At 33.0% G+C, this 25,237-nt stretch overlaps 1 protein-coding gene across 1 annotated transcript in view; it reads right to left on the bottom strand.

The window, feature by feature from the left end:
* Window positions 1–24,776, bottom strand: part of LOC114329003 (carboxypeptidase Q) — a 39,680-nt gene extending 14,904 nt beyond the window's left edge. Inside the window, exons 1-5 of the mRNA XM_028278014.2 lie at window positions 24,408–24,776; window positions 15,232–15,447; window positions 5,409–5,586; window positions 4,954–5,201; window positions 4,570–4,752 (exon numbers count right to left, since the gene is read on the bottom strand). Of these exons, the coding sequence (XP_028133815.1) occupies window positions 4,570–4,752; window positions 4,954–5,201; window positions 5,409–5,586; window positions 15,232–15,447; window positions 24,408–24,727 (1,145 nt within the window). The 5' untranslated portion in view covers window positions 24,728–24,776. The remainder of the gene's footprint in view (window positions 1–4,569; window positions 4,753–4,953; window positions 5,202–5,408; window positions 5,587–15,231; window positions 15,448–24,407) is intronic.
* Between the last annotated feature and the right edge of the window lie 461 nt (window positions 24,777–25,237).

Here is a 25,237-nt window from a genome sequence, read left to right as displayed (position 1 = left end):
TCTGTCGTGATTTGTGCTTTTGTTTGTGTATTTTCGTCTTCTGTTAGTTTTTTGGATTTCCCTGGTCTTCTTCTAGCTGATTGCTGTATTGATTCCATTTGTGTGTTTTTCCATCTATTATTAATTTATTATATTTTATTGTAACACTTTTACCCTTATTAATTTCTTCATTTGCGACTTGTCTTATTTTTTTCTGTGTTTGTAGTTCTTCTTTTGTTATGTCATTATTTATATATACTTTATTGCCTTTTATGTGTTTTAGTTTAGCTTTATTTTGCATGATCTTTTCTTTTTCAAACTTGTTCTGTAGTTTGACCAAACATGTTTTTTCTCCCAGTTTGATAACTTCTTCGATTTGAACATTGATATTCATTTCTTTTTCCATGAAGTTTCCTACTGTTTGTTTCAGTGCATTTCTATCGATTGTATCTATTGGCAAGCCTTGTATTACAACATTATTTACTTTCCTTTCCTTTTCTAGTCTTTGTACACGTATTTTCATATCGTTTAGTTCTTTTTTCATTTCTTCCTTCTCCTTGTGTTTAGTTTGGTTTTCTTGTTTAACTTTCTCCAATTCTGTTTTCAGGTCGTTTAATTCCTCCCAGTACTTTCTCTGTTCATTCTTTATCTCTTTTACTTCCGTTGTTAAATTTTTTGTTTCTGTGGTTAAGTCATGCATCATTTTAATAATTTGATCGAGCTTATTATCTTCGTTACGGGTTTTGTTAGGCGATCTAGACACTTTTTTACTTTTTTGGAACAATTCTTCCTCTTCTTCTCTGTTCCTCTTTCTATGGTCTTCTGATGTGTCGTCGTCCGAATCCACTTTGTATCTATCCATTATTTTTACCGGTGTTAACAAATTCGAAGCCATTTTTTGTGGCGCAGCGTGCATGTATTACTCACTCCCGTTACTTAATAGTCCAATCGGTGTTTTGTCACTGTTCGGTTTGCGAAAAAGTGCCGGGCCCGCCTCAAAAGCGCGGAGGCTCTTCACCTTATCAAACCTAAATAGTTACTGTTATTTATAGTTCGTTAATTTGCATACGATATTTTTGTTCTTTCCCAATAAATATAAGAAATTGTACACATACAGATTATTTTCACTTACTTATATTCACTCCCGTTACTTAATAGTCCAATCGTTATTTTGTAACAGTTTGGTTTGCGAAAAAGTGGCGAGCCCGCCTCGATGGCTCAAAATCAAGTCACCTTATCAGAACTAATTAGTTTCTGGTTTTTATAGTTCTTTAATTTGCAAGCGATATTTTTGTTCTATTCAATAAATGTAGATATAAGAAATTGTACTTACAAATTATTCTGCTTGTTTTCTTGGCTCACTTTCTGCACAATTTCACTTTGTCACTTTATGGTTTCTTTGGCGCTTTAAAAGCTTTTTAATTATAGCCGTAATAATCACAAAACTTGATAAAAGTTACGAGCACTCATAAACACGTCTTACCAATTCAATTAGAGATGGGACAAAATTCACCAAGGTATATAATCATTGATAAATAATTACTGGCCCAAAAAATTTATTTGAAAATTCGAGATTTTGTTGGGAAAACCCACATTTTCCGAGGGAAATTTTCGTCGGAGCAAATCGGGATAAACATGCCTCTATGTAGAATTAAATTGGGGTGAATTTTTATTTGAGTATTTTTGGTGTAAAGTTAAAATCTTCGGAGTTATAGAGCAATAATTGAAGAAAATACTATTTGTCGGCGCCATTTTGTTTATAAAAAAAGTAGCACACTATCTGTGGACTTTGCATACCTATATTAATAATATATAGGATCTTATAATTCGATTAAAGCAATAAAATTGCTGGTAAATAACCTTTCTTTGTACTTTACTAATTAGACCAACGTATTATAACTATTTTTTTTCAAAATTTAAAGATTATGCAAAAAAAAAGAAAAATTTATATTTTGTCGATAAAATATTAAACAAGCATCTCATCTTTATAATCTTTAGTTTGATCAATGTATCATGATTATTTTGGTTATTATTGCGATCGTAAATTGTTAATTAACAATTGAATTGTTGCTAAAATATTCGTTTAATTTTCACCGGCTTCTGGAATTACAATCTATACCAAGAAATCTTTGATGCCACTAAGTTATTTAATTATTGATTAATAATTACTTACCTAAAACTTTATTTGAAAATTATAGTTTTTGTTAGGAAAACCCGCATTTTCCGAGGAAAATTTTCGTCGGAGCAAATCGTGAAAAACATATCTCTATGCAGAATTTAATTGCGGTGAATTTTTATATGAGTGTTTTTGTTGTAAAGTTAAAATCTTCGGAGTTATAGAGCAATAATTGAAAAAAATACGATTTGTCGGCGCCATTTTGTTTATAAAAAAAGTAGCTGCGGACTTTGCATACCTATATTATTAATATATAGGATCTTATAATTCGATTCCAGCAATAAAATTGCTGGTAAATAACTTTTCCATGAATTTTGCTAATTAGCCCAGAGTACTATAGTAGATGAATTAGGTGGGAAGCGGGAAAGCAGTGTTGCCATGAACAACAGCTAATTTTATACTTTTCACGCGTTAACACATTGGCTGCCATGTTTTGGATCCCTACGGCCACGAGGCTCCCGTTTCTACGCTAACGAGACAACTACGGTGAGTCACGCGGCTGTTATTGAAAACAACGTGAGACACAACATGCGTGTCTCACGGCAGCCACCGTATTAAAACTGGTTATATTCGTAGCCAATTTCGAGACGAAATGCAGCTATTGAAGTGTGCATTTGTGCGTATATGTACAATAAACTGAATAAATATATATTGTACCAAACAATATTTATTATCTCTTTATCGTGGCTGAATGGATGTGGCAATCCAAAGCAGATAAAAAAATATTGAAGTGTTCTCATGTGATGTAAGAAAATGATTTTTTAAATAAAAAATCTTAAATTTTCACCTTGAACTCATACATATATAGACAGATAGAAGATTATTAAACCTTACACCATGATTGTGGTTATCCTATGCAGTATTTGCTAACTACATTAGTAAGATAATGGTTCTTGAGCTGATATGAACCTCTTAACCTAAACAAACTATGAATTATCTATATAGGTCAATACAATTTATCTAAAATTCGTTTTACGTTGTTTTAATGATGCAATGATATTATTTATGCTTACACTCCTCAATTTGAATTAAAATATCAGCTTCTGATCTAGTATAAAAATTTAAAGATTGTATACTGTGTAAAGCCGGGAGCCGATGGAGTGTGCCATGGCACTCTTCACCAGTTTAAGTCGGCAAAGAGAAATGAAAAATATATAATAGTGAAAAGAAAAGAGAGCACGGTTGGCGCCTCTTCTTCTTCTTGATGTGCCTATCCGTGACGAATGTTGGCGATCATCATGGCAATCTTCACTTTATCTGCAGCAACGCGGAAAACCTGCACACATGTTGTGTTGAACCAGGTTCTGAGGTATTTTAACCAGAATATGTTTCTTCTTCCTGGACCTTGCTTTCCAAATATTATTCCTTGCAGGATGGCTTGTAGGAGGGCATATCTGGATTCATTTCGCATGATGTGTCCAAAGTATTCGAACTTTCGAGATTTGATGGTGATTACTACCTTTCGGTTCTTCCCCATTCTTCTAAGGACCTCCCGATCAGTTGATATTTCACGTTGACGCCCCACGTTATTCTTAAAGTAACAAATATTTACTTCTTGATAAATTCTGTCGGACCATTCCGATAGTGCATGTCCCCTCGAGTATCGAGGGTGCGCCACCGTTATTGGCGGTAGATATTTTAGTAAGTTGGTTAATTCATACAATGATAAAAATTCCATCATAGCGTAGTTAGACCACTCCATAGTAAAATACCACGGCACTGACCGTACTAGTCATTAGCTCGGAAGGGTCTGTATCAGCTTCTGACTTTCGTTGAACCGTGTTCATTTACCAACTAACGATGGGAGAGCTCACGCCACTCCACGCTGGTCATAAATAGAGGGTTAAGTCCTAGCCCAAGGTTTGTAAATCGCAAATTTTGAGAGAAATTCACGTTGCGCTGATTACCTTCTTTAGATTTTATCTTTTTCTCTTATATATCTTTTATTTCTCTTGGCGTGCCAAGCCACGTTCCGTTGAATCTCAGCTTAAGGTTATATAAGTTATTTAGTTTTCCTGTATGCCGATGTAAAAAAATCGGACCGATATCCGTTTCGACTATAACTCAAAATCACAGCATTCTACATTTACTGAAAACCATTTGGCACTGAGAGGTTTTATTTTTTTAAGACCTTAGTGAGTAAATAAAATACCAAGTGTTACATAAGACTGAACTCCGTATTGGAGTGAGGATTCCAATATTATAATATATAGAGTATTGCATTTAAAAACTCAAAGTGACTAATAATATCGGAAAAATGGTAAATCTGACAATATTGCAAACATCAAATTTGAAATCTCAGTAATGTAAAATGGGCGTATTACGGTTTGTGTACAATTCGAACCATCCATTTAAGAGATAATTAGACGTTTACAGACTTTTGATCCACTTTGTACACTAGCATTTTAACTTACTTTAGTATTTCCTCCAGAATACAACCTCCCTCATCACCAGCAACATATTCTATACCCAAAGGTGTAAAAACTCCTTCATCAGATTCCATTACAAAAATATGTTTGTCCAATTCGTCTTTGTGGGCTTGGCCATAGGCTTGGACACCAATCAATCCCGGTTCTTCAGCTGTCCAAAGCACAGATCTAAAATAAAGAACGCTTAACCAGAAGAAGAGTAATTTGGGTTTAAAAAGCCGACTCATGAGTTTAATTACTATACTGTACTCCTAGATTTTGTAGTGTTTTAATGTATACTCTATAGATAATAACATTTTTACTGTCTGTGCATCTCTAATAACCTACTTGGTTCATTATTAAGATTGTTCAGTATATATAATATCTTACCTTAGAGTCCTTTTTGGTTTTAAACCAAGAGCTTTAAGTACGCGCAAAGCATACCAAGAAATAAAAGCACCCCCTCCATCGTCCATAGCTCCTACACCTACGTCCCAACTGTCAATATGGCCAGATACTAGAACTACTTTTTCAGGATCTCTTGATCCCTTAATTTCTGCAACGACGTTTCTTGATGTAACTGGATCCAAATTTTGGGTTTGGATGTTGAGTTTTAATACTATTTTGTCACCACGATCCTAAAATAGATAAAGTTCTTTGCAGTTGTCAATGGCGGTCCTAATATAAATAAAAAAATAATCCTAATAAAAGGTGCCAAAGTTAAATGCAATTTAGTCAGTTACGTTATGTTTATTACTTCAAAGGCGGAAATGGTTTAAACCATCATTTAATATTATTTTTTTATGGAAAATCTCCAGTTTTTATAAATTTTACAAAATTTTTACCTGCATTCTTTGGAACATGTTAGCATGTTCTCTTGTTATTGAAGCTGCTGCTATCTTTGGTATGGAGTCTTCGTATGCAGTTTGACCAGTATGGAGTGTATTTAAGGAAAACGGTGTTACAGACCTTATCAAGGTCGCTATTGCTCCATACTTAGCTGCCTTACTTGGTCCTTTACTCCTGTAGAATAAAATAGAAATACGCTTTATTATCATTGAAAATTGTACAATTTTATCGACAAAGCTTATAGAGAGTGGTAAAACAAAACATTCACAAACACAATTTACTAAAATTACATAAGTCGTCAATATAAATAAACAAATAATGAAGTAAAACAAAAACAATATATTGCAAAATTTAAATAAATTGCAAATTGCATAAACTACCTTACTAACTAATAAGTTTAATAAGTTGTGTGTGTGTGAGAGATCCTGGCATCAGACAAAATCTATTTGCCACAAAACATGTAAATTCTTAATTACATTAAATGATTTCATATTGTCTATTTTTAAACTATACCGCTATTTTTGAATTTCTGATAAAATTAATGATGGAATCTAGTATCGCTTTATCTGAGGAAGAAAGGAGAGCTGTAATATTTAGTGGCAATGGACACTCGTGATGAATTAGTTCTTGATACAGAATTGAAGAGGATTGAGAGTTCAGAGAACATTCTAGAAATATATGATTTAGATCACCAATGGATATATTGTCACAACTACAGACAGGGGAGTTAAGTATTCCAATTTTATATAAGTGAGACGGAAAGCGAGCATGGTTCAATTTTAAACGAGTCAATACTGACATGTGTGCTCTATTATAATTAAAGGTGAAATGAGGAATGTTTTTTGGAAGTGTAGGGTGAATTCTGAAATAATGGTTTGTAGATTTACTTGCAATTCTTTTGTAATCAGTTTCCCATTTCCTTCTGATATTAGGTTTGAGAGCATTATTCAAATCTTTTAAATTAAATACTTTGTCAATATGGTGGCAACTGTGACTACTTTTTGCGGCTATATCCGCAATTTCATTACCTTCGACTCCGCAATGTCCTTTCGTCCAAATAAACGAAACAGTTACATTATTTTGTTTAAGATCCATAATTAATTTTTTAATGTTCAAAATTAAGGCATTTCGGAATTGGTTTATTGGGTGACCGCTAATAGCTTGTAATGCTGATTTTGAGTCTGAAATTATTGCCACATTCGTGCATGTTTGAGTTGCACACCATTTTAGTGCCTTTTCAATAGCAAAGGACTCGGCGGTAAAAATAGAACAATAATTTGAGATTCTGTACTTTTCAATATGATTTATGTTTGAAACAAAAAATGCCGAACCTGTATTTAGCTCCGTTTTTGACCCATCTGTATATATTTTAGTTCGACCCGAGACCATTCACAATGGATTTTATCATGGCTTGGTTTAAGATATTACAATCTGAATACCGAGGGAATATGGTGATAGGTTTGTCAATTATAGAATCGAAACTGTGTGCATACAATGGTATTTTATTAAGTTTAACAATATCATTTTGAAATAAGTTTGTATCAATAAATGCATCTGCCAAAGGAGGAGAGTTTTTCTTTTTCCAATAATGATTTGTCAAATTGTCAATTACAAGAAAGTTAATTTTTGCGATCAAATCACTGTTGTAACATCTATATTTTAATAGACTTTTATTTGCTAAAAACTGTCTTCGAAAACTAAGAGGAAGTTCTTGAGACTCTGCCAGAATGGCATGATTTGGTGAAGATGCCATGGCTCCCAAACATATTTTCAGAGCTCTATATTGTATTCGATCAAGAGTAAGTTGGTTCGTATTGGAGGTAGAACCATAGAGAGTACACCCATAATCCAAAATCGAGCGAATATAAGACTTATAGAACATTAACGAAATTTGTTGATCCGCGCCCCAGCTCTGTTTGGAGAGGAAGCGCAGAAGATTAATTCCCTTTTCACATCTTTGTTTGACATACTTAATGTGCCTGGTCCATAGAAGTTTACTATCTATAATTATACCTAAATATTTATATTCTTTTACGATAGGAATAGTGTATTTACCTATAGAGAAATTATCGACTAACTGATATCTGTGCCTTGTGAAACACATCACAGCTGTCTTTTCTGGTGAAACACTAAAACCCATATCGTCGAACCAGTTTTGTAACCTGTCAAAAGTACGTCTTAAGTCTATCATGCAGCGATCGTAGGTATTATGGGTGACATAAATGCATAAATCGTCCGCGTATTGAATAATTTGTATGTCATCGCTCATCAAATCATGCAAGTCTGCAGTGTATAAGTTAAACAAAAGGGGACTTAAAATAGAGCCTTGTGCAAGCCCGTTGTAAAGTACTCTTGGACCATGTAAAACGTTATGACTATCTCGCAAAAATATTTTTCTATTAGCAAACAAATTTAAAATATTTATAGAGACTCTTTTATTGATACCAAACGTTACCATTTTTGAATATAATATTTCCAAATCTACCACATCATAAGCCCCTTTAAGGTCCACAAAAAGACACAACATGTAATTATTTTTTGATAGACACAATTGAGCATCTGTAACTAAATGGGAGATTGCATCAATTGTACCTATACCTCTACGAAATCCATACTGATTTTTTGGTAAAATTGATCTGTTTTCGACAAAATGTTCGAGTCTAAATTTTATAAGCCTTTCGAAAGTTTTTGTAATACACGATAACAATGAAATAGGTCGGTAGGACGAAGGTAAGTCAGGTGGTTTCTTAGGTTTCGCTAGAAGACACACAATTATATTTTTAAGACTATCTGAATACTTTTGTTTCAACCACCAATCATTAAAAATTTCTAATAGAAAAAGTTTACCACTTTCAGGCAATTTATTTATTATCGTATAAGTGAACCCGTCAAGTCCAGGTGCAGTATTTTTTGATTTTTTTAAGGCTAATTCTAATTCCGAAAAGCTAAAATTTTTTGAAAGGGTGTCTGAGTCTTGATGGAAGTGAAATTGATTAATGTTGTCGTTAAAAATTGGATCTGCAGCAGATGAAGGAGCCAATGCATCAAGAACTTTTTGAATAAGGCTGTCGTCTAATTGTGGTTTTCTTTTTTGATGGTGTTTATTGCAAATAGATCTTACAGTGTTCCATATATCAGTCAGAGGAGTGTTTTTATTTAGTTTATTCAAAAACATTTTCCAGCTGTTTTTTTGTTTAAGTTTAAACGTACGTTTGACATTAGCAGAAATGTTTTGATATTGTAGATAATTGATAAAATTACCTTGTTTTTTAAACTCGCTGAGAGCTTCTTTTCGTTTTTTAACAATCGCAGAACATTCCTCATCCCACCAATAAGGTCTTGGTACAGAAGGTGTGAAAGATTTCTTAATAGGCATAGATTTCGATGCTGCGATTGTGATTGCATTGAGGAAAAATTCGATTTTGTCTACAGAATTTGAATTCCTATCTAAATTATTGAGCTCACTAATTTGTAATTCAAAAATATTTCCAAAAACAGACCAGTCAGCACGAGAGTCATTCCATTTTGTTGATGGGTTGATGACAAAGGAGGAGGGATTGATTTGAATTTCTATATTGATTGGGTAGTGATCTGAACCTAATGAATCTGAATCTACTGACCAAGCTATACGGTCGGCTAAGAAGGGAGATGTTAGAGTTAAGTCAACGGCTGAATGATTACTAGTTGGGGATATTCTTGTTGGTGTTCCGTCATTTAAAGTAATTATTTCACAATAATCCATGGCCTCCACTAATATTCTACCATTTCTGTCGTCTGCAATTGGCCCCCACATGCCGTGGTGAGCATTAAAATCTCCCAGAAAAATAGTTTTTGCAATATTAAACTGAAGGAATAGGTTGATCCAGTCATTTATTTCTATTCTAACATCTGATGATCTATAGATTGATACTAATGAGAGATTAATTTTGTTCAAAAAAACTGCGCATGCTTCTATACTGTCATCGAAATTATTATTAATTTCGGATTCTTGGTAATCTATTCCCTGTCTGATGAAAATACCTACGCCACCGTAACCATCTTCACGACATTTATTGATAAAGTTATATCCTTTAGGTAAGTCTAAAATGATGACCGGATGTGAGCCATATTTCTGATAGAACTATTATATATGTATGGTAGTTGTTAATATGATGCATAAGACTGCCTTTGTTACTATAAATGGATCTACAATTCCATTGTAATATGGTTAGTTTTTCTGTAATATTTTTAATAGCTATTTTCACTATCTGTGAGAATGGATTCTAAATTATCTTCATTATTATCGAATATTGTAATGATATTGTCCCTGATCTTATTTAATTCAAATTTTCCTTGATTATTAATTATATTTGTAATTAATGAATATATCTGTGAGATAAGTTTATCTCGACAAAACATGAAATTATTCTGTTGTGGAGCGGGTGTATATGGGGGAAGAGAAATTTGTCTTTTTTGATGGGAATTTTCTAAATCTGAATTACTAGTGCTTGGAGTCTGAGAAGAAGTCTCAGTTCTTCGCCTTTTAATTGTTTTTGACTCTAATGCGGTTGAATTTGATTTTGGTTTATTTAAAGGAGCATAATAAATTGTTTTGTTTGCTGGTGCTAAATCGGGAAAGTTTTCAAGATTATTTAATATATCAAACCTATTGTTGGTATTAATTTTGGCATAAGCTGGATTGTTAATCGATAATTCGGCATCCTTAAAACTTTTATTTTCGAAAGCCATTACTTTTTTTATGTCTTGTTGTTTTTTATACATTGGGCAGTCTCTTGAAATTGAAGGATGATCAGAAGATTTACAGTGAACGCACATTTGCAACTCGGAATTACATTCAGCGGAAGAATGCTCATTTGCACATCGAGAACAACGTGATTTGCCTTTACATTGAACGATATTGTGACCGTAACGTAAACATTTTACACATTGAACAATGGGATGGATGTATGGTTCTACAGGAAAATTAACCGTATTTATATTAATAAAGGACGGAATTTTATTACCTTTAAAATTTATTACTACCAATTGTCTATTGACAAATTCTTCTTTTTTGGTTTCAGCGTTTATAATTTTTCGTTTCATTCTTCTCACTTCCGCCACTGGAACTATGGAATTAATTGCTTTTTTCAAGTATTCTTCAGTAAAAAAGGTATCAACGCCGCGTATTATGCCTGGTTTATGCGTGAAAAATTTTGGAATATAAGCAATCAACTAATTTTTTGTTAATATTTCGTGATTAATTAATAAATTAGCGATTTTGTATGTTCTAAAAATTACCTTAACACGTTTTAAACCTACAGAATGAATATCAATAACATCATTTCTAAATTCAATTACTTGTTGTAAATAAAAGCCAATTCTGACAGGAAAAAGACGACCAAGATTCTTATCGGTATGTTCCAAAAATACCTGATACGGACCTGCATCCGTCGGTTGATATTTATTATTAAAGTCATATTTTTCGAAATTTGAGGATACTGTATCCATTGAAGAAACATTAATTTGACTATCATTATTATTAATTTGATTATTATTATTTAAATTAACCGAGGGCGGGCCAGGACCGCCCCCGTTACCTGACATTTTCTGTAAAACAAAACTGTCTTCTAGTTTTCCACAAAGTACCACAAAAACAGAAACTATTGATAACACTCTGCACGTGGAAACAAGGCCGGAATGTACCAAAACACTGCCAAAATTAATAATTCTTTGGGACGAACTCCAAAAAACGAACACGACTTTGACAGTTGGTTTAATAAGTTAAGCTGCTGAATATGACACCCAAATATACACTCACCGGCACAAAATTCCGCCACCCAAAATTTTTGAATAAGTTTGACAATCTATAACTTTCTTATTTGTACTCCGATTTTCAAAATTCTTACATCAGTTTGTAGGTACATGTATTGATGTTGTTTGTTATTATTCCGGCGATAAACATTTTTTGCTTAGATGGCATTATACGGGGGTGAATGGAAGCGTTGTATTTTCTCCTAACTTTAAACAATTGTGTGGAAAAATTGGAGAACTGATTTTGTTTCATACTCCTTTTATATTATCCTGGATGTATCACTAAGGTTTTGTTTCTTGAATTATCCGAATAGCTCTTTTCTTCTAAGAGCAGTAAATAAAAACACTGCTTTGAAGGTTTTTTCAATTAAAAATATCAATCGCACTAAAATTAACAAAACAAAACAAAATTAACAACAAAACAAAAAAATTCAATAGCGGGTATGTCCACCTTTTGCAGCAACGACTGCTGGCAGTCTGTTTAGCATCGAATAAAGATGTGTTATCCTTGCCTGGGGAATAGCCCGATATTATTCTACTAGGGCCATAATTTTCTGGAGGCCTAGGATGACGGCGAATAGCTTTTTTTAATTCATCCCATAAATGCTCAATAGGATTAAGATCTGGGCTGTATGCGGGCCATTCTAATCTTATCAATTCAACCTCTATTTTATGAGTCCATCAGTGTTTTTATTTATAAAAAATGGTACAGCTCTTACAAGAAAAGAGATATTTAGATAATTCAACAAACAAAATTTTAGTGATGCCTCCGGGATAATATTACAGAGACAGAACTATGAAACAAAATCAGCTCTTCCATTTCTCCACAGAATTTTTTAAAGTTAGGAGAAAATACAACACTTCCATTCAGCCCTGTATAATGCCATGCAAGCAAAATTTTTGTGTTACCGGAATAAAACCAAACGATACCAATATATGTACCTACAAACTGGTGTAAGAATCTTGAAAATCAGAGTACAAATAATAAAGTTATAAATTGTCAAACTTAATCAAAAATTTTGGGTGGCGGAATTTTGTGCCGGTGAGAGTAGATAAAAAATACTACTTGTACATAAGGGTCCTAGAATTTCTCAGTTATTGATTAAGAAACTCTTCTATTGAATAATCTGGCCTATGAAATAATAAAGAATGTATTTTTTGGTAAAATACAATGCATTTGTACATTGTGAGGCTAGATAGCTCAAGCAGTAACATGTTTGACTGTAAGTTAATTTAATTATAGTTTGAATTTTTGATACCAAAGACATGTGTTTTAACAAATCTAAAATCCCCTAGGTTAACTCAGCTTGAATAATATGAAAGCTGTGATACTTAATCTGCTTATGCTTAAGAGCAAGTTCTCTGTGAGGCAAACGATCGAGGAAGATTTAGTAACCGTGTCATGAGTATAGCCAATGATTAAACATGGCCTCGGTAGCAAAAATGAAGAAGACACTTCATTCTAAACAAAAGAGACAAACCAAAAAGAAAGGGTCAAAGAAGGATGACTTTTCTGACGATCTAGTGGTGTTGCGACAGAAAGAAGTACTAAGTAAGGAGTCGCCTTAAAATATGATATCAATATGATGTGTATGTACAAAAGAGCATGTATCACGAAGAGCAAAACTAAGAACTTACAAGACCGTAATAAGGCCGATAGTAACGTATGCTTCTGAAACATGGGTCACAACAAAAAACATCAAGAGTTGTTATTAGTTTGGGAGAGGAAAATACTGCGCAAAATCTTCGGTGGGAAAAACTTAAATGGACAATGGGTAAGAAGAACAAATGGACAATGGGTAAGAACTAACTGAGCTCTATCAAGATCCTAACATACTAGCAGTAATTAAGGCGCAAAGACTTAGATGGTTGGGCCATGTGCAGAGGATGATTCCATCTAGAATTCCCAGAATGGTACTATCTAGTGCATTGGCAGGGAAAAGACGAAGAGGAAGACCGAGGTCACGATGGAGTAATGCAGTTAGAGAAGATATGAGAAGAATTAACGTAAGGAACTGGGAAAGAAAAGCGACTGACAAAAGGAAGTGGAAAAGAATAGTACATCAAGCCATGGGCCTACTAGGCTCGTAGTGCTTACATATTATTATTATGATGTGTATGCGACTGAGAACAACAGAGATACCAATACACGACAAAACACCTTCAGAGTGTAATGAACGAGAACTCAAAAGATGAATGTACATAGCGTTATGGGTGCCTCCGCCCATGTTGGCCATAATAATAATATAGTACCAGGAATAAAACAAAGATACAATGAATAATTAATAACACCTTTTTTCTCAAAAAGAACAATATAAATACACTTTTGAAAACACTAGAGGACAAGGATCTATGATAGAATATATTTTAACAGAAAGAAGCAGAAACACGTATATCACAGAAAGTAAGAGTAGAAGAAAGCTGAGCAAAGATTAAGTAAAATATCTTAACCTCAGCTAAGGAAGTTTACCTGAAATATATGTTAACCCACATATAAGGAGTATTCGATAATTACAAGACAATAAGAAATTAAACAAATATATTTATAAGAAGAAAAAAATATGATCACTGGGATTGTTTTTCGAAAGAAATGGAGCATGATTTTTATGGCATACAAAAAGAAATATGGTATTTTATAAGAGGTCAAAGAACAGAAGTAAAAGAACTCATAGACCCGTAACATATAGAAAAGAATATGGATTGACTCTCTAATAAAGCTATATGCAGAGGAAGAACAAGTGACGCTAGAACCGGAAACACCAGAAATTACCACAAACGAAGATGTTAATATAAACACATACGTAGAAAATATTACTTAAAAAGCTGAAGAGCAGAAAAGCTGCAGGTAAGGATGGAATATAAAACGAACTACTGAAATATCGCGGGGCAGCAATAATAGAATAACTAACAGCATTATTTTACAAAATTATAAGACACAATAAAATACCGGAAGAAAGACGGATGACCGCGGAAAAGATGACAAGGTAGAGGTACCAATCCGCCAATAATCAAGCAGAATTGTTTATAAAGAGGGAGAGAAAAAAGAAGAATGTTGAAATATATCACTTGGGAAGCTTAATCATACACCGAAGCGTCATTTATTTGATAGTTAATTACTTTATAGATACAATGAAATAAGTATTTTTTCTTCAAACGTCAAATAATGATGACATTACTTATCTAACTTTATCCTGTCAAAGTTTGATGTCTCCGCCGGCAGCAGTTTTTTTCCAATTTCTTTACGGCGGAGGGAAAAATGTTGTCATGGCAACAATATGAAACATGTCACAAAGCAACAATACAAATGTCATTAACAACAATTAAACATCATTTTATTTATAGTAATACTAAAAGTACAATTAGTTAATGAGGCATTTTCAAAATTGAAACCGTGCAAAAATGTTCCCGACTCTTGATACGCATTGGTAATTGTTGATGATACTGATGGTCGAGCACAACTTTCAGCAATCATTCCCGATGTTGGCGAATCATGAGGGTTTAAAATTTTTTGAGCATTATCGTTCTTATTTCTTATTGAATCCTCTATATATCCTTCGGCAACCGTGCTTGATTTCCAGCCCCCATGTCGTTTGAGGCATTCTAGATTTCCGCCTCCATTTAAAAGTGTTGCTGAAGTTCGTCGTAAAGAGTGATCCATGTATGCGCTTGCATCGTTTAAATTTAAATAACTAGCTACTTTTTGGGCTACTGCGCTGATCGAATGTATTCCCATGACGCTTCGGTAATTATTTTAATTTCTAACATCTAGACGACTTTGATAGTTGTCACAGTTAGTTTCGAGTAAAAATAGTGTATGAATTGTACTATTTATGGTTGAAAATTGCTACGTTTGAAGAAAAAATAGTATATTTTATTCGGCAAAGAAGCTACTTTTCTTGACTTGCCCTCTATTACGCGCCTCACTTTGTTCGGCGCGTAATATCGGGCGCGTCAAGAAAAGTCATGCTTCTCCGCCTCATAAAGTAATATACTATTACTTCTAAAGTGGGAAAAAATGCTGTTACTCACCTGTAAGCTACAGATACCCCATATGTAATATATTCGTTGTTGTACACCACAATCTTGCCTTTTACTTTGTCAGAAACTCTGTCCAATTCGTCGAAGTCTTTTACAACTATGGCCTCTGCCTCGAATCCATTGGCTAAGGTAGACACAGAACCACCGAGGGTTAGTACTGGAATGTTAGCTTTTCTTGGCGACAGCATCTCACATGTTTGAGTTCCCCTTCAAAGTAATAAAAAACAAAGTTATAACAGAAAAAGAAGAAGAGGCAAGATAATGTTTTTAGCTTTTATGTTTCCGCATGAGTAAGGTTGCAGGAGGTATATTATTTCCAATGTTAACTTAATAGGAAATCCAAGTGGGGAACCTAAGGTACCAAATGATAATAGTGCTATCCAAGAGGTTGCAGAAGGTAGATTATTTCCAATGTTAATTCAACAGGAAATCTAAATGGAGAGCACCAGATGCCAAAATGATAATGGTGTTATCCAAGAGTCCATCCCACAAGAAGTCCAATAACATTTCGAAAAGAACCAAAACGTTTTGCATTCGAAATGTAATATTTTTAAACGCTTTTCTTTAGTTCAATAGTTTGCGTCAAATCTTTAGAAGTTAATTTGACTGCCTTTTCTTCACTGCAAATGAATGAACATTTGCCGACATATGCATTCGCGGGAACAATACACGAATAGTCAATAATTTTTTTTATGTTTATTAATTGTTTAAATAAAAAAAACGATTTTAATGGAAAATGCTTAAATTCTCTTGTTTTTTACAATGTAGAAACTTGAAACTTTTACCGATTGTAGCTAATGATATGAACTATACATAATTTCACTTTTTATCTTAATTGTTTACATTATGCTTCATAAATAAACAATAAAGTTTTAAATTTTTTGCCGATTCCGACTACTTTTCATGTTTGTATATCATTTGTTTTATACATATTTTAATAAACATGACGATATATTTTAATGTTTGAAAAGTGTAATACTAAAAAGTAAAAAATAAAAAAAATAAAAAAAAATTTAAGAAACGCTTTTCTTTAGTACGAGTGACTAAAATTAAAAATATCTTTTCTACAAACGTGTTAAAAATGCAATTTTTAGCACTCCATAGGAGCGTTAAAAATGCTACTTTAAAGCACTAGTGCTTTAAAATTTTTAAGGCACTGCAGTTAAAAGTGAAATGTCAAATTTTGAAACGTCAAAATATTTATATTTCATTTATTAACATTAATATTAATAGTACAACTTGCGCAATTTGAAAAAGGTGGTTTAAAAGGTTTTTAAAAATTTAATTTAAACTGTATTATTGCATTTTTAACACGTTTGTAGAAAAAACAAGTTTATGTAACGGTATAATATTTTCGCTAAGAATTTTTAGACATTCCCCTCGAGTGTAGACAACCAGTTCTACCTTTTACGGGTCATAGATTTTATGGTTTCAGCAATTAACAAAAATATTGTATTTTATAAATTTATAACGTTTGTAGAAAAAATATTGTATGATATGTGAATTGCAGAATTCGCTTCGCTCATTCTTCAAACCTTCACATGCGTGCCTTAAAATTGTACTTTTAACACTTATATCATAAATAACTAATAATAAAAAGAATGTGTGTGTACTTTGTACGCACGTAAGAAGTTATACTTCTATTATAATATAATTTCAACGAAATAAATATACCTACTTAACAGTTACAATACAAAAAATTAACAATAATTACCAAAAATGAACCAAAACTTAACAATGCCAAATATTAAAAAAAAAAGAAAAAAATAGGAATCGTCCGGGATTTGAACCCGCAATCTCGCGATTTTTTTATCTCTGGTCCAATGCTCTACCAACAAGGCCATCAAGCCGCATGCAACTTACCTTTCAGATATACATAATTATACATCACGGTGACAAGTGAAATATAAAAATAGATGTTTTATTATTTTACGCCCAAGGAAGACAAATCCAAAGACACAAAATTATAATAAAAAACCTTTTACACCACCTTTTTCAAATTGCGCCAGTTGTATTATTAATATTAATGTTAATAAATGAAATATAAATGTTTTGACGTTTCACAATTAATTTGACAATTCACTTTTAACTGTAGTGCCTTAAAAATTTTAAAGCACTAGTGCCTTAAAGTAGCATTTTAACGCTCCTATGGAGTCCTAAAAATTGCATTTTTAACACGTTTGTAGAAAAATATATTTAAAAACACTAATATATTCTTTCCACACCTTTTCTGGACTGATACATACATAAATTAAAACATTTTGAAGTATAACTTCAAAAATATAATATGAAAACTATTTAAAAAGGCAGTATAACTATTAACTAACCTTTGTTGTTTCTCTTCCCACAAATTTTAAAACGCAACAACCATACATAACCAAACCGTCAACCGTCCAAACCACAGCTGCGCTACAGCTGCCATATTGGATAATTTTTGACATGTCATTTGAACATCCAATCAGAACAAAGTTATAATGCGCATGCGCCGGGATCGGAGGTTTTAACATATAAAAATTCACCCTCAGATCGCGCGTAAAGAAGTATAACTTCAAAAAATCAATTAAAAAGCAAAAAAAATTGAAAAAATCGAACACATTCGTTAAAGAAAAGCGTGGGGCGAAAACCGTTTATTCGATGAAGACGCGCCACGCTTGTCTTTGACGAATGTGTTAGATTTTTTCAATTTTTTTTTCTTTTTAGTTGATTTTTTTTATAATATTTTTAATTTTAGTCACTCGAAACTAAAAAAAAGCGTTTCTTAATTTTTTTTTATGTAATTTTGTTTTTGTTGTATTCCTGAATTTATTTGGTGCTAAGTAGAATTTTAGAAAGGGGATTCAACATGCTCAACAGGGTTGAGCTCGCTAGGGCAGATCCTTGAGCTCGCCAGAGCATGGTAACTCGCCCGTATACTAAGTATATATACAAAGACGAAGATCCGAAAATTCCAGTCAAATATCATGTCTGTTCTCCTCTACGGATGTGAAACCTGGAAAGTGACCAAAACTTTGCAGACAAACTGCAGGTCTTTGTTAGTAATAAATGCCTACGAAGAGTTGTTCATATATTCTGGCCTAACATAATCAGAAACGAAAATCGGTTACACCTGACCGAACAACACAGGGTAGAAAATAAATAAAGTTCAGAAAGTGGGGTTGGATCGGTCACATACTCACACACAGAGGTCAATGAAAGTCTTGGAATGAGTTGAAAGCCTTAGTGGAAAATATAACTCGATGGCGGGTTTTCACTGAAGCTCTATGTTTTACTTTGGAATTCAAGGACTGGACAAAAAGCGAGACTCAATTGATATATTGGGTTCAATAATTGGTGAGGTTTACCGTCAAGCCAGCAACTCATATGGTTGGGAATTCTACGTTGCCGTGATGTAAAATCAAGGAAAAGTTAAAATATCACATAATATTAAATACAACAATGGAACTTTATAACAACTTTATACCATTTAAACGATTTTCACACAGATATTTTTAGTGGCTTATACAGGGTGTTTGGTAAAGAATGGGCCATAGCTTAACTATACATTCCTGAGGTTAAAATAGGTCGATTTAAGCTAACCTACCTTAGTACAAAAGTTGATAATAACCGAAATACAGGGGGTCCAAGTTAAACTTTTATTTTATTTATTTTTGAATATTTCCTGACAGGCATGGGACAACAACAGCTAAACACCCTACTAAATTATGTTAAACAAACGTTTCTGGCTACTACCAGAGGCGTACGCCACTGGCGGAATTGCTATTTTAGTGCAACTTTTTGATTCTCCAATACTTCTATGTAAATAACATACTCATCATTCGTAACGATAAAGCCATTAGTTTTGGAAAAACGAAGGAACATAATACATTAATTAAAATAAGTGTGCCTTTCAATTTTTAACTTCAAATATCTCGAAAACTAATGACTTTATCGTTACGAATGAAGAGTATATTATTTGCATAGAAAGTATTAGAGAATCTAAAAATTATGCTAAAATAGCAGTTTCTTCAGTGGCGTAGAATTTGGGAAGGGTCAACCATTCTCTTTCCCCTGTCGTACGCCTCTGATAGTAGCCAGGAACGAGTATTTACTATAATTTAGTAGGGTGTACAGTACCTACACTTTCTGTCAAATATGACATGGATATGTCAAATTATTTTAAAGTATTCTTTTTTTTATTTATTCTTTATTTAAAACTTTAAGAACTATGTGTGCCCGGTACTATAAAACTATTTGGCATATCCTTATGATACTTGGCAGAAAGTGTAGGTACTGTACACCCTACTAAATTATGTTAAATAATCGTTTCTGCTTAATACCAGATGCGTACGACATGGGAAAGTGAATGGTTGGACCTTCCCAAATTCTACGCCACTGATGAAACTGTTATTTTAGCATAATTTTTAGATTCTCCAATACTTTCTATGCAAATAATATACTCTTCATTCGTAACGATAAAGTCATTAGTTTTCGAGATATTTGAAGTTAAAAATGAAAAGGCACACTTATTTTGATTAATGTATTATGCTCATTCGTTTTTAGCTTCAAATATCTCGAAAACTAATGGCTTTATCGTTACGAATGAAGAGTATATTATTTACATAAAAAGTATTGGAGAATTAAAAAATTGCACTAAAATAGCAATTCCGCCAGTGGCGTAGAATTTGGGAAGGGTCAACCATTCTCTTTCCCCCTGTCGTACGCCTCTGATAGTAGCCAGGAACGATTATTTACTATAATTTAGTATGGTGTACAGTACCTAAACTTTCTGTCAAATATGACATGGATATGTCAAATTATTTTAAAGTATTCTTTTTTTTTATTTATTCTTTATTTAAAACTTTAAGAACTATGTGTGCCCGGTACTATAAAACTATTTGGCATATCCTTATGATACTTGGCAGAAAGTGTAGGTACTGTACACTTTACTAAATTATGTTAAATAATCGTTTCTGCTTAATATCAGATGCGTACGACAGGGGAAAGTGAATGATTGACCCTTCCCAAACTCTACGCCACTGATGAAACTGTTATTTTAGCATAATTTTTAGATTCTCCAATACTTTCTATGCAAATAATACACTCTTCATTCGTAACGATAAAGTCATTAGTTTTCGAGGTATAGTCTGTTCGCTAAACTCAGACGCAACTTTCTAGATATTTTAGTCGGTAATTTTGCCAATTTTAGTAAAATTGGCAAAAAATAATTACTAAATAGTTAATAATCACTAAATAGTTAGCAATTTCGCCAATTTTTGCAAAATTGGCAAAAAACAAAAAAATTATCGACTAAAATATGTAGCCAGTTGCGTCTGAGATAAAAAGTATTGGAGAATTCAAAAATTGCACTAAAATAGCAATTCCGCCAGTGGCGTAAAATTTGGGAAGGGTCAACCATTCACGTTCCCCCGTCGTACGCCTCTGGTAGTTGCCAGAAACGTTTAACATAATTTAGTAGGGTGTACAGTACCACTTACCAAAATTTCGTGTTGTTGTACCATGCCTGTCAGGAAATATTCAAAAATAAATAAAATAAAAGTTTAACTTTAACAACCTGTATTTCGGTTATTATCAACTTTTGTACTAAGGTAAGTTAGCTTAAATCGACCTACTTTAACCTCAGGAATCTAAGGTTAAACTATGGCCCATTCTTTACCAAACACTTTGTATAGCCAAGTATATCTCACAACAAATTCTGATAATGGACATACAACTCAGACATTTTTTGTTTAATGTGCAGTTAGCACTAACGATATCAACATATTTTGGTATTTTGTGCGTTTTTATTTTGGCATTGATGGCGACATTGGCAAAAAATTTCATCAGATAATAATATGATATGAGCACCACGTGAATTAAGAAACGTTTTTCTCGTGCATAATGAATGATGTTATATGACATGACATTGTTATCTTACAGAAGATAAAATGTTCAGTAGTAGTTCCTACGTTACTACATTGTTTTGTTTTTTCTGAAAGATATTTTTTTATCTTCCATCGTGAAAGATACATTAATACTAACGCGCCAATTAGCTATTAATTAATTTTTAATATTGAGGCCTATAATAACAAAATGATAGCTGGTATATAACTAAGACAGAGTTTTTTAATAGGATTTAAAAAATGTTCTTTTGTCGAATTTTTCCCCTTTGTTTTTGCTCCACTTTGCCATTCCTCAAAAACTGGGCGCATAATGCGTTGGCAACAGCTTTGCCAACGCTTTGACGCAACTAAAAACCAAATATATGGTGCAAGAGCACAATGGTGCAGCACTCAACACAATCGAAATTAAACATTTTATGGTGGTTCCTGTTTATCTGAACCATCTCAGATAATTGAGGGTTGGTTACCCCCTACCATAAGGGTTGATGAAGTAACAATACTCACTGTAAATTCATTTATTGGTACGTTGAAGTAACTACGGTAAAGAGCTGGTGGTATATTATTTAGTAGATGTGATGTTTACCCGTTGGGATCTCAAATACCAATGACTAATCTTTTCGCCATGAAAGTAGAACTAAAAGTGGATTCCCCTGTTTACTGTTTGGTATAAATAAAAATGAGAGTGTTTTTATTAAAAGTACTGAATCGACTAGATTATAAATAACGAATACTAATTGTTATTTCAAACTGACCTTGTATCGATCTTGTATACATTGATGTGGTAATATAGGTCAATCGTATTTATTATAAACAAACGTATTTGTTTTACCAAAGACATTTAATTATTAAAAGAATTTGTCTTAATAAGATGATTACTGAGATTCAGTGTATCCCAATACAATTTGAGAAAAATATGCGAGAAAACAAAATTTGACAGGATAATAAATAGAGGTATCAGACAAATGACAAAGCAGACACCTATTACTGAGTACATTTAATAGAAGCAAATGTTCTGGTTCGGACATATTAATAGAATGAAGCCAGAAAGAATTACAATGCAAATAGTAGAATTGGGAATGGAAAGGAGAAGGGGAAGGGGAAGACCCAGAAACAAATGGATAGATCAGATCGAAGAAATAGGAAAGAATAAAAGAGAAGGTACTGAAGGATTAAAGATGATGTCCAAAAATAGAAATACGTGGAAAAAATGGATAAAGGAAGAACCGGAATCCCAATCCGACGCCTTAGGAGGCAAAAGGATATGAGAAATATTAACCCTCGGATGACCAAGGGGGGTCAATTTTGAACCCAATGTATGTTTTTCCTTAATAAACTCAGGAATATTTTCAACTTTTAACTCATTATTTTTTGAAGTTATACTTGTTTACGCGCGATATAAGGGTGAATTTTTATATGTTAAAACCTACGATCCCGGCGCATGCGCATTATAACTTTGTTCTGATTGAATGTTCAAATGGCATGTCAAAAATTATCCAATATGGCAGCTGTAGCGCAGCTGCGGTTTGGACGGTTGACGGTTTGGTTATGTATGGTTGTTGTGTTTTAAAATTTGTGGGAATAGAAACAACAAAGGTTAGTTAATAGTTATACTGCCTTTTTAAATAGTTTTCCACCTACCTCTACCGAAAGTATACTTTTCCGGACCTGTTTGTAGGGAGCAAAGTTGTACTTTTCCTCCCTAGGGAGGAAAATATTTTTCCTCCCTAGGGAGGAAAAGTAAAAGTGACGTCATGGTATTTCATTCATGAAATGTAACTTATTGACGCCCTGTACAATATCTATTTTTTATTACGTAAGTTTCTATACATTTTAACGTTTATTTATAAAACACTCTGTATTTTGCATAATGGTAAAAAACAGTAAATTGTTATTTTGATTTAACAATGTTTACATTATTTATTTGACTTATATTTGACAGTTGACAGTTATATTGTACGTACTTGTTAGTTTTAGTTCTAATAAACTTTGTTGGTTAGTTACATAAATAAACTAAGTAAAAATGAAAAAATGACTTGTTATTTGAGGAAGGTGGAAAAACCATATGTATAACATGGGAGTAAAGTGCCTTTTCCTCCCTTGAATGATTACTGCCCTCCGCTACGCGTCGGGCAGTAAACTTCATTCTCGGGAGGAAAAGTAGCACTTTCCTCCCTTGTTATACAAATAGCTATTTCATATTATATTTTTAAAGTTATACTTCAAGATGTTTTAATTTATGTGTGTATCAGTCCAGAAAAGGTGTGGAAAGAATATATTAGTGTTTTTAAATATATTTTTCTACAAACGTGTTAAAAATGCAATTTTTAGGACTCCATAGGAGCGTTAAAAATGCTACTTTAAGGCACTAGTGCTTTAAAAATTTTAAGGCACTGCAGTTAAAAGTGAATTGTCAAATTGTGAAACGTCAAAATATTTATATTTCATTTATTAACATTAATATTAATAATACAACTTGCGCAATTTGAAAAAGGTGGTTTAAAAGGTTTTTTATTATAATTTTGTGTTTTTGGATTTGTCTTCCTTGAGCGTCAAATAATAAAACATCTATTTTTATATTTCACTTGTCACCGTGATGTATAATTATGTATATCTGAAAGGTAAGTGCATGCGGCTTGATGGCCTTGTTGATAGAGCATTGGACCAGAGATCAAAAAATCGCGAGATTGCGGGTTCAAATACCGGACGATTCATATTTTTTTCTTTTTTTTTTTTAATATTTGGCATTGGTTCATTTTTGGTTCTGGTTTTTGGTTTTGGTTCATTTTTGGTAATTATTGTTAATTTTTTGTATTGTAACTGTTAAGTAGGTATATTTATTTCGTTGAAATTATATTATAAATAGAAGTATAACTTCTTACGTGCATACAAAGTACACACACATTCTTTTTTTTATTTGACTTTAATATCATTCTAGATACTCTCATATTTTGTAATAAAAAAATTCCCTATATTTGACGAATAAAAAATATTTTCTGAATTTGAGGTCAAAGACGACCCCCCCCCCCCTTTTCCTTTCATGCTCCAATTGTAAATACCGTGTATTATGTGGAATTCCGAGTAATTTTGCGAATAATAGGTGGTATAAATGCATTTTCCCTGTACATAGACAAGTATGAAGACTACGAAAAAGGAAAATATTTTTCAAGGAGGCTTTTCCTCCAAGATTTGGCTCTTGAGCTAGTAACACCCTTTATACAATCCCGACCCCGTTAACGTTTTCATAAACACCAAACTTTGTTTACAGTAATGTCATCATCTGTTACTTACCTAATCCAATGCGGAATGGTAACATTTTCTCCATGAACATTATCTAGGTCATATCCTGTCGATTGCATCAGATCCAGTAAATAATCTATTGAATCTTCCAATACCTGGCTTCCTGCTTGTCTGGCTCCAAACTTATCAACAAAATACGCCAGTTCATCGTAGGTTTTGCCCTTGAATAGTCCTTGTGTAGTTGCATTTATGATCTGGTCAACTGTTCCTTGGTAAGAACGAATTTCTTTAAGCAGATCCGAAGACAAATTGCAGGAAAGTGCATTAGATAGTGATGCACACACCAACACGGCAATTGTTGACAACCACATAATCAGACCAAATGGATTACACAGGAAGGAGATTGTTATACTGTTTATTTAGATAATGAGATTTGTTATTATATTCAAGTCATTATCGAAGAACATAGGCGTAGACAATTACTTTTAGGAAAATAAAATTTATCAAAAAACATACACGGCCCGATATAATAAAAGATATAGGAGAGAGTGGTGCCTATAAATAATTTTTTAAGCTAAAAAACAAAAAACAGAATAATTAACTAAGTATGCAGTTAAACTCGAGTAACGAGCAGTGCCGGATTTAGGGTACTTGCGGCCCTAGGCCAAATTACCCCGAGCGGCCCCCCATAACTTCACGATTATGTAATTAAAGCATATAGCACATAATATTAATACATAACGTTTATTTTAATTTTATTTTTTAAAATTGATACAACATTGGTACTACAAAAAGTAAAGTCCTTTTCATGACCATTTTTCAGTGCGTAACAGTTTTTCGATTTCTTTCTTCTTCTAAAAGTGCCTATCTTCTAGAGATGT

This window comes from Diabrotica virgifera, chromosome 9 (assembly GCF_917563875.1).
Source record: "Diabrotica virgifera virgifera chromosome 9, PGI_DIABVI_V3a".
NCBI lineage: Eukaryota > Metazoa > Arthropoda > Insecta > Coleoptera > Chrysomelidae > Diabrotica > Diabrotica virgifera.
Note: the sequence above shows the minus strand (reverse complement) of the source record. Positions and strands in the feature narration are given on the sequence as shown.